Source organism: Oryzias latipes, chromosome 4 (genome assembly GCF_002234675.1).
Source record: "Oryzias latipes chromosome 4, ASM223467v1".
Classification (NCBI taxonomy): Eukaryota; Metazoa; Chordata; class Actinopteri; order Beloniformes; family Adrianichthyidae; genus Oryzias; species Oryzias latipes.
Window position 1 is genome coordinate 27,547,763 of NC_019862.2, and position 13,375 is coordinate 27,561,137.

Genomic DNA, 13,375 nt, shown 5'->3' on the forward strand with positions numbered 1-13,375 from the left:
TGGGGCAAAAAAGTATTTATTTAGCCACCAATTGTACAACTTCTCCCACTTAAAAAGATGACAGAGGCCTGTAATTTTTATTATAGGTAAACCTCAACTATGAGAGACAAAATGAGAAAAAAAAATCCAGAAAATCCCATTGTCTGATTTTTTAAAAAAGAATTTATTTGTAAATTATGGTGGAAAAGAAGTAAAGGTATTTGGTCAATATCAAAAGTTCAACTCAATACTTTGTTAAATACCCTTTGTTGGCAATCAAAGCAGTCAAATGTTTTCTGTAAGTCTTTACAAGGTTTTCACAAACTGCTGCTGGTATTTTGGCCCATTCCTCCATGCAGATCTCCTCTAGAGCAGTGATGTTTTGGGGCTGTCGCTGGGCAACACAGACTTTCAACTCCCTCCAAAAATGTTCTATGGGGTTGAGATCTGGAGACTGGCCAGACCTCTCCAGGACCTTGAAATGCTTCTCAAGAAGACACTCCTTTGTTACCTGGTCAGTGTGTTTGGGATTGCTGTTGTGCTGAAAGACCCAGCCATGTTTCATCTTCAATGTCCTTGCTGATGGAAGGAGGTTTTACTCAAAATCTGACGATACATGGCCCCATTCATTCTTTCTTTTATACAGATCAGTTGTTCTGGTCCCTTTGCTGAAAAACAGCCCCGAAGCATGATGGTTCCACCCCCATGCTTTAAGTATTCTTTCTCCACAAAACCCGACGAGTAGATTTCCTACCAAAAAGTTGAGTTTTGCTTTCATCTGACCACAGGACATTCTCCCAATCCTCTTCTGAATCATCCAAATGCTCTCCAGCAAACTTTAGACGGGCCTGAACATGTTCTGGCTGTAGCAGGAAGACACGTCTGGCACTGCAGGGTTTGAGTCCCTGGTGTCTTAGTGTGTTACTGATGGTAGCTTTTGTTTATTTTGGTCCCAGCTCTCTGCAGATCGTTCTTTAGGTCTTTGCTCACCGTTGTTGTGATCATTTTGACTCCACAGGGTGAGATCTTGCAGGGAGCCCCAAATGGAGGGATATTCTCAGTGGTCTTCTCTGTCTTCCATTTCCTAATAATTACTCCCACAGTTGATTTCTTCACACAAAGCTGCTTACCTGTTGCAGATCCAGTCTCCCAGTTTGGTGCAAGTCAACAATTTGGTTTCTGGTGTCTTAAGACAGCTCTTTGGTCTTGGCCATAGTGGAGTTTGGAGTGTGACTGTCTGAAGATGGTGTCTTTTCTATAGATCACCACTTCAAACAGGTGCCATTAATACAGGTAACCAGTGGGGGACAGAGGATCTTAATACAGAAGAGGTTACAGGTCTGCGAGAGACTGAAATCCTGTTTGTTCGTAGGAGGCGAAGTAATTATTTTCCAGCATAATTTTTTAAACTAATTCTTTAAAAATCAGCCATTGTGATTTTCTTTCTCATTTTGTCTTTCATAGTTGAGGTCTACCTATAATGAAAATCACAGGCCTCTCTCATAAGTCCCGGGATGACCTGAGGCCTCACAGCACAACAGTTTAGGAGATAAATCTGTGGCGGATGCCCAACATGGAGTCACAAAGCTTGTTTTAGAGCAGATAAATCTTTGCTGCACAAAGAAAACAAACAAACAGTTGAAAACGCTGAGATTAGAGCCTCCGAGATCTATGGAGGAATGACAACAAGCAGACCTGAACCTCACAAGTCATTTAAAAACTCCTGTTTTATTGCAAAATAAACAAATACAACAAACTCTGGAGTGGACCTGCACCGTCACAGCTGTGTTTGGTCAAAGCCAGAACGAGGTGCGGACCATAGTGAAGTCCAAAAAAGAGGAAATACACTTATCCATTTCTCTGCTTCACATTTTCTGACACGTCTGCACAGCTGCATCACCAACACAACAGTCACTGAGGGCTTCACAAACTACACTCATCTGCTTTCACAACACTTTGACTGGACAGCATTTCCACAGAGCGGCAGCACGAAGCACATGTCCACTTACTGACCTGTACAACCCCCTCCAGCTGAAAGGCACGGAGGAGGCTCTGCGCCTCCCCCTGCAGGCGAAAGGGCGGAACTGCAGCTCAAAGATTTGTTATCAGTAGACAGACAAAAGGAAACCGCTGAGCGGCCTCGGAGGATGAGCAAAAGAAGACAAGAAACCTGCATCACACACAACTGTGGGTTGTTTTTTTCAATCCAGCTGATTTTAGGGGGAAAATGGTCAAACTCAGAAGATGCAGATTCTATGAAGAGTTTTGGATCTTGTGCTTCACACATTTCAACGTTCATTTTGGGTGTGACCACAGAAACTGTCTGTGATAAGCTCCATCCAGTCAACTGAAGGGAGAGTTTCGGTGCTGATGAGACATCACTGCTGCTGATGATTCACGGAGGAGAAAATGTCACAAAACAAACACAGAGAGAGATTTGAAATATTAAAAGAAATGTACTAAAATGGCTTTAAAATGAACCGAATCAGAAGTAGTGTCCTAAAATTCCGTTTACTGTAAGGAATCAGAGGATGTTTTGTCATGAATCCTCTGCTGCATTCTCGGGTGACGAGTGAAAATGATGATCCGTGTGTGAGTGACAGTAAAGATTTCATCTGATTTCAAACTAAAACCACAGACACAACAACATCAGAACAATAATCCCTCTATTCTGCTGCTGCCTGTAGAGTTCTGCACAAGCTGAGGTGGGTCGGCCATACAGCTAAATTCAGGCTCTATTTATAGACTTTATAGAAGCTGGCAGGAAGAGGGTCTTTGTTTTGTCCCGACACCTAAAAAGGAAGAGATTCTAGTTCTATTTGTCACTGATAACCTATGGGGTAAGCAATCTGTCAATAAGAAACGTATCCATAAAAACAAAGACGTGGACAAATTCATAATTTGTGGACAACTTTGCAAAGTTTTGAATACGACTCCTGCTAATCTTGAATGCTAAATTTTCCGTTAAACTGTCAGAAACACGTCACGGGGTCACAGGCATATATACATGGTGTCCCGAAGCATCCATTCAACTGAGTGAGCATGCGCTCTCAGCCTCATGTATGTAACTACCGTAGAATGACACTCTTTAGAATGTTATTGATGCCCTAGCACAGGGGGGTCATTTGCCCCAAGGGCCACATCAGCATGGTGGCTGTCCTCAAAGGGCCAGATATAACTTATACATGTAACTAAATGTAATGAAAAATAAATGTAACTACTCCTTAATGTTAAATAACTTGATGACTTAATTATTATAACTTTTTAAAGTGACAATTACAGTTACGTAGAAAACATATGTTTGCTTGTTACTCCAGCATAAATCCTTTAAAATGTTGTCCACTTATTAAAACCCATTAATAAAGGATCAAACTGTCCAAGTGAATAAAGAAAAATAACATAAAACTAAGTTAGAAATAACTTGTATTACACGTGTAACATTTTACTAAAAAATGGCTGCACACAGTCTGCAAGACCTGCAAACATTGAATAATTAAAACTGCAGCTACACATAAATAATATGTAACCAACTAAAAAAAAATTGTATTTAAAGAAATTAAATACTTGTATGCTCTCGCGGGCCGCATAAAGTGACATGGCGGACCACATTTGGCCCCCGGGCCTTGAGTTTGACACACGAGCCCTAGCAGCAAAATTATCCTGACATCGTAGCTCTGCTAAATAAAAATAAAAAAAAAGTTATTAACAGCACGTCCTGCCGCATTTTTTCTTGCCACAACAGCTGATCATACAAACAATACACCAGAAAAATGAAGAGCAGCAGACATCCTTCTTATTAGGTGTAAAAAAAAAAAAAAGTCCACGATCGTCATCAAAAGATATAAGAGAATATATATATATATATATATATATATATATATATATATATATATCTATAGTAGCTAACTCTGGGCTAAAGTAGGCTCACTGGCAGCTGACCGTAGCGATAGGTAAAAAGGAAGAAAAAAATCAGAAAAGAAAGAAACTTGGGTATTCTGCAACTACTGACGTTTGTATTTTTATTTTTTAATGCCACAACAGTCGGCTTCCAGTTATCCTACTTTAGCTCAGAGTTAGCTTAGCTGTTTTTGTTTTGTTATTGAGGTAAAAGGACAAATTTCATATTCAAGACAGGAGTCATGATCAAATCAAACAAAACAATTTGTCTGCATGAATACGTGTCTTATTGCCGGTTATTGTCCCCCATAATAAACCAGCGTTTCAACCATTGACTGTAAATGAGAACTGGGTTGAGTGACTCCTCCCCCTGCATGTTAGGATCTTACAGGACACATTTATCACCAAACCGTCTCTAAATTTAAGTCCCTGCTACGTCTTTATGCCCCGCCCTGAAATACAAAAGTATTGGATTTTGATCAAACTTGAGTCGGTTAAATTCCTCCTTGGTCTCCTAAGACACAAATTAAGTATATAACTTACAGAAAATTATCCAATCTCCTAAACCTTTGTGCCAGAAAATACTGAATCTCCAAGAATTCTTCTGGATGGCTCATAATAATAATGGACCTTTTCCCCTGAGAGCACCTAACATGTGTGTTACCCTCCACAACGGATGACTCTTTAAACACATGGATGCCTTTTCCAGACTATGTAAGTGTTGATGTGTCCCCTATTCTTTATTGAAGTTTTTCTATGAGATATCACTGTCAGTTTTGATGCCAAAATGACTTAATACATAACCTTAAGTAGTATTTTATTGCTTTTTCTCTTTTTTCTCCTCTCGTTTATCTGTCATTTTAACTTATTGTTATTTGTTTTATTACAGTCTTGTCTTTTTTGTGTACTTGTCCTGTTGTGTATAAAAAGAAACACGTATTTTAAAATTAAACAGCTATAACTCAGTCATTCTTCTTTTTAAACAAGTTCTTGATAATCCTCTTTTTTTTGTAGTTATTCAAGTTATAAACTGACCAATCAGATGCCTCGATGAAAGCATGTGGTGCCCGCTGGCCCCCACCTCAATGTTTGATTGGCAGATTCTCCCGAGCCCGCTCTCAGTGGGAAGGGGTGTGGCCTTCCCACAAGCTCACTCCTGATTGGTGCGAGTGGTCTCCATAGAGATGATAACTGGGATCAATCACTGTGCACTTGCTCAGTCCAGTTCTCACATACAGTCAATGGTTTGAACATGCTGTTAGATTTGTTTCTCTGTATACATTGACAAAGTGATGCTTCAGTCCTATTAACCACAGCAGAACTCCAGTTCTGCAGCAGTTTTTATTTTCTTAAAAAGCCTTGTTTTCTAATTTAACTTTCTTTTTTTGTTTTACACATTTCCTTTCCAATGTGAAAATCAATAAAGTATTTTTGATTTCAGTTCTGATATCTCTCTTATCATTGAAACCCTAGTCATCCGTAGATATCAAAGTAAATCTTGGCAGAGCAGAAGATTCCTCCTCGCACACATGAGGAACACAACCTGGCAACATGTGAGGATGAGGAGGCTGGAGGATTCTTCTCTGCACGTCTGAACGGGAAGCTCCATCCTGCTCCTGCGGTGTGGTTGCTTCCTCTTTTCAGTCTGCGGCGTCTTCCTCCAGGTCGCTGTCCGGGCTCCTCTGCCTGAACTCTGCGGTGTGGGACTGGTGCCTCCAGCCGCCGTCTCTCTGGCTGCCCATGCTGTGGGAGCGGCCCAGCTGGGCCAGCCGCTTGGAGGAGGCGTCCGAGTCCTCCGAGGCGCCTCTGTGCGCCCGCTCTGTCCCTTGCTGGAAGTCGTGTCGCAGGTTTTCCAGATTCAGTGCCCACGGGCCCAGCTTCTGCCAGTTCACCCTCTGGAAGGCCATGATGCAGTGCAGGTTACCGCCCACCTGCAGCCAACAGGGACATCTTTAGCTGAAGCTGCACCTTTGCAGACACGGATGGCGGCGTTTCGAATTACAAGCGCGAGAACCTTTTTAGTTTTGCGCCGCTGGATCCCCCTCTCTGTGTGCCGAATGTCCAGGTATTCTGGGTTCTGCGTGTTGAGGTCGGTCACTATATCCATCCATCTGATAGAAGAAATCCAGTTAGAAGCCGCTCAACCAAAACAGGATGGAGCCTAAAGACAGGGACGACCTACTTTTTACAGTGAATGGCCGGGTGTTTTCTGCTCGGCTCTCCGATTAAAATCCAGTATTCCATTTCATTTGTGGGTGAGGGGCCCCTTCATTGAACACAGGACAAAGAAATGTGCCGTCTGCAGATCAATCTATGACCAGGACATTACGGTCACAAAGGTAATAGCTAAACTCCAGCAGTAGATCCACCGCCCACCTGTAGGCCTTGGCTGCTTTGAGCGGCGTGGCGTCAAACCCCACCGGGCAGAAGTAGTGGTTCTGACAGTGGTAGATGTAGGCCATGGACTCGTCCTTCAGCCCCTGAGTCAGTTTCAACAGAGCGCCCTCAGCTGAAAGGCAGGAAAGGCGTTTGTTCACTTTGGCTGCTTCTAAACCGACATGCGACTGGCTGAACGTACCGGTCTCTCCTGCCGTCTTGTGTTTTCCGTGCGGTTTGTACAGAATGTAGGAGCATCCTCGCACCCTGAAGTGGTCGTTGATTTGCCTGAACCACCTGCGAGACAAAACCTGCACTGACTCCAGGATCTCTCTTCGTATAGGTGATCTGAACAGCAGGAAGAGTTTACGTACCGCATCAGCGTGGCGTTTCCAGTGAAGGGACCGAACTTGATTTCTTCAAAGGGCGGTTGAAACCCCAAAATGTGCAGAGCTTCCTCCTGAGAGATGGGTGGAAGGCTAAGCAAACGCACAGAGAGAGATTAGTGACAGACCGTCTTCACACGAGAACTTCAGACAGGAAGCAGCACCCAGAGCTCTATTCCTGAAGGCTTTTTCTTCCACAGCTCTATTCCAATATATGACAGACTTGGGGTCATAGAATTCTAGTTTGCACAAACTAACATTTCTCCATCGTGATCTGCGTTGAAAAGGTTGGCACTTTCGTGAGTTAAAAAGGATGCCATCCATAGGTCACTACCAATTCTGAGTCTCTGATTGGTCAAAGTCCAATTTAATGGTTTTAACTTTCAACACACATTCAATGGCCGCAGGTTTTGTAAGTAGAAAACGATCAAAAAAAATGTGCATAGCGACGCGTGAACGTGACAGTTTTGTGAATACAGCGTGACCAGAGGAAAATGGTGAAATGCACAGAATGGACGTTCCCTCTAGACCTGGTTTTATCCCTCCACTCTCATGTCGGGTCACTTGTTCGTTCTTCTTTTTATCATCTAAAAAAACATCGCAAAACTGAGTCCAATTGTGTCGCGTTCTGAGATGCTAATCCACGCTTTTATAAATAATACACAGCCAGGAGTTAAACTCTGTGTATTTTCACTCTCAGCACAAGTCTCTCCTTTATCCCTTATACTGTCTTGTGGGGTCCAGATGACCCCACCCTTACATTGACGTGTTCTCCCTACCATGACACAGGTGGATAAAGGTGAAGAGGATTTCATGTAATCCATGGACACCAGTGAAGATCACAAATCATTGAAGAAAAAAGTGTTCAACACACTGTCTAGTGGGGTCCAAATGACCCCACTCCCAATGTTAACGTGCCTCCAAGGTACGTTAACGTTGGGAGTGGGGTCATCTGGACCCTACAAGACAAGATAGCATAAGGGTAGGGCTGCACGATATGAGGAAAACTTGTGATGTGCGGCATTAGTGATCAATATTGCGATGACGATATAACTTACGAAATATGAACAAACAACTAAAACCATAATTTCCATTTCACTGCAGTTTCATTTAAAGACGACTCAACATAACTTAAATTAGACTCCAAATGACCCTAGTCTACATAGGAGGCGAACATCTAACATAAAAGGCCTCCATCTGATTTGTCAAAAAAGAGATTTTTTTGATTCGCTAAATACTTCAAGCTACCATAAGATTGTTTTGAGATTGAGCCTACATAAGGGTTATGAAACCGTTGATATAAAAGGTACATATCCATATATTGGGGTCCCTGAACGTTCGTCACTCATGAGGTCAGATAAATCCAGTGATTCATCAGGTGTTGACAGAATGATCAGCGCGCCTCACCTCCCTGCACCCAGGGTGCTGTATAAGAAGTTCCAGCAGGAAACCAGCGAGGAGATCCCACAGGACGTCTTGTACTGGGGCCGACTGATGCAGTACCTACAAGAAAGGAGGAGTCAATTCAATCACGCAAAATGAAACCAAAACAAGTGTAAAGCTTGTCTCTGGACTAAAAAAGAAGCTAGTTCAACCATTTACATTTTAGAAAGGTCAAGTCAAAATAAGTATCCACAAATACATGTCAGTCAAGGAGGGAAAAAAGTCCATTCCATGTTAAAGCTCAAAGTCCTTTAGATCTTTCAATCTATTGTAAAAGTGTTGTTGATCTTTTAATGACGATTCTGCCATTTGTAGCCTAAATCAAAAAAGCTGTGTTGTTTTCTAGGGCAGTTTCTTTAAGACAACTGCGTTGTGGATGGTACTGTTGGCTCAGAGTAAGCCTTCCCACACTTCCCATCATTCATCTGTTAACTCCTCCTCCTCCCGCTAGCTCACAGCCCTTCACAACCCCAAGCCAACATTACAGGTGCAATAAAAATGGGGAATCTAGAGCCATAGATTCCAGCTCAGACGCAGAAAACAAGGATGTTAGTGGATCTATTGAGTGGATGCATCAGAATGGAGCAGAGCAGGGAGCTTGTGGCTCGCTGATTGTGGTTTCTACGCAACAACTACAAGCTTTTTCAAACTGCTTTTTTTCCGTCTGCTCCTGATTCCCGATATGAATAAATAAATACCGGTACTCAGAGATGACATTTCAAGCTTAATATTGTATATATAGATATATAAAAAATGGTCAAAACAACAAAACCACAATTTTCATTGGAGTGGGTCTTTCTAGAAAACCTTCTGTATTTTGGTCCAGGAAGAGCTGATTTTGACAGCTTGAAATCTGTTCATGTCATTTATAGAGGGTTTTTTTTTTTTTTTGCAGGAAGCTGTGGGGGATTTTTTAAACAAATCTGTAGCTACAGCAGTTTGACCCACAAAAAGAAAGCAACCACCTTTCTGTCATCTGTTTACAATCATTCATGAGGGTTTTTTTTTTTGGTACTATAATTCTGATTTTACCATCTCCTGAGGTCCAGCACCTTCCTCTGTTTGATCTCCTCCAGAGAGGCCTGAGGAGGCACATCTTGAAGGTTCCTGCTGGGTTTCTCAGAGGACCTCATCTTCTTGGTGCTGCATTTCTTGCCATTGCCTGGAACAGAGTGGAGGTCAGTGGGGGGGTCTTTGGAGCATGCATGGGGGGGGGGGGGGGGGGGCATGGGGGAGGGCTTACTGGCTCTGACTTTCCAGGTGTATGCAGAGTTGAAGTCTGCGGTATCGATCTCCCAGGCAAAGATGGGCTTGGTGTTTGCAGAGGACACCTCCTCCATGTCACAGTCCCCGACCAGGCCCACTCTGGCTCCCGCGCTCCCCACGGAGCTCAGGTCCGCGCAGGGAGTGGGCTTCGCCAGCGGGGGACCGCCGTCCTCCCCCTTCGCCCCTGCTTTTCTGGAGGAAGGGGAGTACACGGAGGCCGCCTGGTTGAGGAGGGCGTAGTCGGAGCAGACGGTGTAGAACTTCTCCCTGGAGTGTGTGACCGGGCAGGTCCACTGGAGGTGGAGCTCGGCGCTCGAAGCTCGCCTCATCTTGGCGGCGTCGCGGGCCAGGGAGCTGATGAGGGTGAGGGCGGACTCCTGCTCTCGGTCGGTGGGCCTCTGCGGCCCCGGGGACTCCGGCGGCCCGGAGAGACTCGGAGGAGCTGGACCCTCGGATGTATTCGGCATCGGGGAGGGTCTTCGGTGATGGCAAACCGAGGCTAATAACTCCGGGGATTGACTGAACTGAAGGGCGGATTTCCTCGCTAAGGAGGATGAAGGATCGAGCACCAAGATGGAGGCTAAACCGCTATTTATTAACTAATTTCATTGTAAAATATTTAACCCGTGAATTATTATTGAAACTTACATTACACTGCACATTTACTCATGATATGAAGTAGATGAAAAGTCTCATATTTGGCTAACTGCGTTCTTCTGTGACCGTCCCCTGGACTTGAACCGCCTCACCCGTGAAGCAGATGTTGACGTGAACGCCGCTACATCCGCGCTGCTTTGGGAATACTAGCAAGTGTCAACACGACCCGCTGCTCCCACTCCCCATAATCCTTCCAGGACTCTTTACGAGGCCGCGCTCTGTTCGGCCGCCAAAAACATCGAGAGGATTCCGCTAAGAGAAGAAAAAGTCATTCGAGTAATAGAAATAATTAAAAATGTATATATTTATACCGTTACATCGTCCTCTTCTTGTGTGCGCACGAGCGTCAGACTGTACCAAATGTTTGTGAACAGGGAGAAGCACAAACGTAGAATGTAAGTAAAGTTAAGAAAATAAACACTCGTGAGAACAAATTGCATAAAAAAATAGTATTCCTAAAGATAATGCATTTACTTAATGCAATATCTTAAGTACTTAATGTAATTTTTGGAAAACATTTATCAAAAAGGGTCTGTCAATTATTTTTACCCAACCGGGTTTATGCTAAGGCTTTCTAACCAATCACAGAGCAGGGGGCGGGGTCTCCTGAAGATATTTAAAGGGAGCACCCGGGGATTTTTTTTTATAAACAACTTTATTAATTTCCATAAAATTACAGATAAGAGCAAGTCAAAAGTCCAGACTTAAATATGAAAGAAAAAAAAATCATAAATGGGTTTATTTCATTGCAGGTAAAATCTGACCCCTTAACTATTTGTCTTGTTTTAATTCTTTTTTCTGACATTACCATGTGACTGAGGTAAAGTTAAATGTTGAAAACGGTAATGCAGGTAAGAAGAATAAGGGAAAACCTATAAGTGGCTGACAGATCTTTTTGTTTTTTATAATCAATATATCTACTTTGAGCAGAGACACTGTTTGGAGCTCCTACAAACTCAAGTCAAACAAAGATGTCTGTTTTGTATTTTTATTTTAGTTATCAGTCCAGGGGCCTGTTTCAGAAAGGAGGTTAAGTGTAAACTCTGAGTGCATTAACCCTGAAATCAGGGAAACCCTGGGTTTTCCGTTTCAGAATGGGAGGTTTGTTAAACCAGAGAAAGCAGAGTAAGTCAAACCCATTTCTGAAATAGAGGTAACTTCTACTCGGAGTCAGTATCCATGGTTACTTATGCTGTGAACCTAACCTGGTCGGGAGCAGGTTTTATTCTCCAAACTCAAAGTTTCTGCCGGTCCCCTCCCCTTTTTAAAGACGAAGCGGTATTTTTCGCTTTAACCTTCATTGCCCAAATGTCCGTCACACAGAGACGGTCTAAGTGACAAGAATGGCTTGTTCTTTTTTGGAGGACCCAATAGACGAGGAGGCTGCATTAATTCGTAGAGAATTACATTTACGAGGATTTTGAGAAGACTCGATTTTTTTTTTTTTCACTTTTAGCTGCTGCCATGTTCTTTTAATTCCTGCAGGATTGCATCTACATGAAAATGAAATCAGGGACATTGAATTAGATTAATGTAACAATTACTTTTAGGAAACACAATTTTCTAGCACTGCTTACTTTCTTAATCCCACATAAACCTATACCACTTGATCAATACAAGGGTAGTGTTGCAGTGTGTGTGTGCTGAGCGGGGTGCAATCCACGAGAGACAAGGGGAGGGGCGAGTGCAGGTGCAGATGGGGGGGGGGGGGGGTGAGCACGGAGCAGAGGTGTGTGCGTGGAATATATTGTGTGTTCGGAGGACGGAGCACTTAGTTAAATAAAGAGAAGGTGTCATTCCCAGAATAACTGTTTTGGAGTCATTCTTAATCCGCTCTGAAGGTTGAGGGTTTCCAACGGGAAGTGAACCCCGAAGGAGAATTCCCTTCGGCCCTGAAGGAAATCTCCCCTGCGCTTCTGACCACGGTTGGTCGGAAAGACGAGAGAAAAGAAAGGAGAAGTCTTCGCGCAGCGAAAGGTTCAACAGTAGACAAAAGTTCACTTTGAAAAACACAATTGCATGTATTAATATTAAAATGACCAACGTTTGCAAGAGGGGAAGGTTAACAAAAAAGTCCTCTAAACATTATCAACGTTAAATGCATTTCCCCCCCCCCAGATTGGTTCTGAACACTATGCAGCATTTCATGCATTTACACTAGGAATAACACTTCAAAAGTACACCTAAATATCGCCATTTTTTATTTCACTCCTTACGCTATTTAAAAAGTTATTACAGTCAATATTTTATAACAATGATTTAAATGCAAACTTAGGCATTAACTTGAGCAGCTATGTTTTTCCACGCTAAGTGTCTCTGTTTTGCAGATGCAGCGGTGTTGCTTTTCTTCCGGAATATGTGCTCATATTCACTGTAACTCTGCAGCAGCACGTCAAGTTCAGCTGGTAAAAAATATGAAAATCTTTTTGTTTCACGGTTGCCATGGTGACTCGTGATATCTGCGCTCCATTGATAATGGCTTCTTATAGTCGCGGTGCTCACGCTTAACTCCGAATAAGTCCACTCAGAGTTGATTGACCTAACTCTGATCAGCTTCTCTGAAACAGAAAACTCAGAGTTGTTAATCTCCCGATTGACCAACTCGGAGTTCAAGTTCAACCTCAGAGTTGGTTGAACCTCCTTTCTGAAACAGGCCCCAGGTGCGTTCAGTCCATCGGACATGAAAGCACCGGAGTCAGCTAAGCAGCAGTCAAGGAGGAGGGGAGAAACTCAGGCAGGGTGCCAGACCTCAAACAGGGTTGGTCGGCCCGGCTTTCAAATGAAGCTTTCTTTCAGACGCTAAAAGCACAAGTAACTAGAAGAAGCTGCATTTGCAGAAGGAAATTCAGGGTTGAATGCTTTTTGGGTGAATTAAAATGAAACTTAAAAGGGTAATGATTGGCAAAAAAATAAATAAACAAAGTTGACCATAAATAAAGGGATATTTTGGTGAAAAATGTTAGCGCCGGGTCTCGAACCAGCGAGCGTCTGCACCAGGGATTCCCCATGTGTTTCAATGAAGGCAAAAATCCTGGAAATCCTTGAATATCTTGGAAAGTTTGACTGTGACCAAAAGTCATTGCTGGAAAAAGCTGAACATTTTAATAGTTGAATGGTTAAAATGTCTGAAACATTGTAGGAGTTAAGCAGCAAAAAATGGCAGAAGATAACGTAATAAAGAGAAACAGAAAAACAATGGGCTAAAGTCAAGCATTCAAATCCTTTTTTCCTGCGTCTCCTTTATGCTTTACAGCTTTTAACTAATAACCGTAACTGCCAACAAATATCTGATTCTACCATGTTGAACTCATGTCTACAGTCCGACTCCCTCTGCTGAAATGCTGCATATGAAGGGAAATGAAAACAGAGGG

General features: G+C 42.9%; 1 protein-coding gene across 1 annotated transcript; it reads right to left on the reverse strand.

Annotated features, from left to right (window-relative positions):
* Positions 1-4,720: 4,720 nt before the first annotated feature.
* bivm (basic, immunoglobulin-like variable motif containing) lies at positions 4,721-10,119 on the reverse strand. The gene is made up of 9 exons (XM_023954484.1): positions 9,325-10,119; positions 9,114-9,243; positions 8,046-8,141; positions 6,627-6,731; positions 6,455-6,549; positions 6,253-6,385; positions 6,059-6,142; positions 5,891-5,987; positions 4,721-5,807 (listed from the first exon to the last, which is right to left on the reverse strand). Exons 1-9 carry the CDS (start codon positions 9,812-9,814, stop codon positions 5,517-5,519), a joined length of 1,521 nt encoding a protein of 506 aa, XP_023810252.1. The 5' UTR covers positions 9,815-10,119; the 3' UTR covers positions 4,721-5,516.
* Between the last annotated feature and the right edge of the window lie 3,256 nt (positions 10,120-13,375).

Bases quoted from the DNA above. Each gene is read 5' to 3' on its own strand.
- bivm (XM_023954484.1), bottom strand. From the start codon at position 9,814: ATGCCGAATACATCCGAGGGTCCAGCTCCTCCGAGTCTCTCCGGGCCG. The intron at 6,386-6,454 runs GTACGTTCAGCC...CCTGCCTTTCAG, and splicing joins CAAGACGGCAGGAGAGACCG to CTGAGGGCGCTCTGTTGAAA. The intron at 5,988-6,058 runs GTAGGTCGTCCC...TTCTTCTATCAG, and splicing joins CCGGCCATTCACTGTAAAAA to ATGGATGGATATAGTGACCG.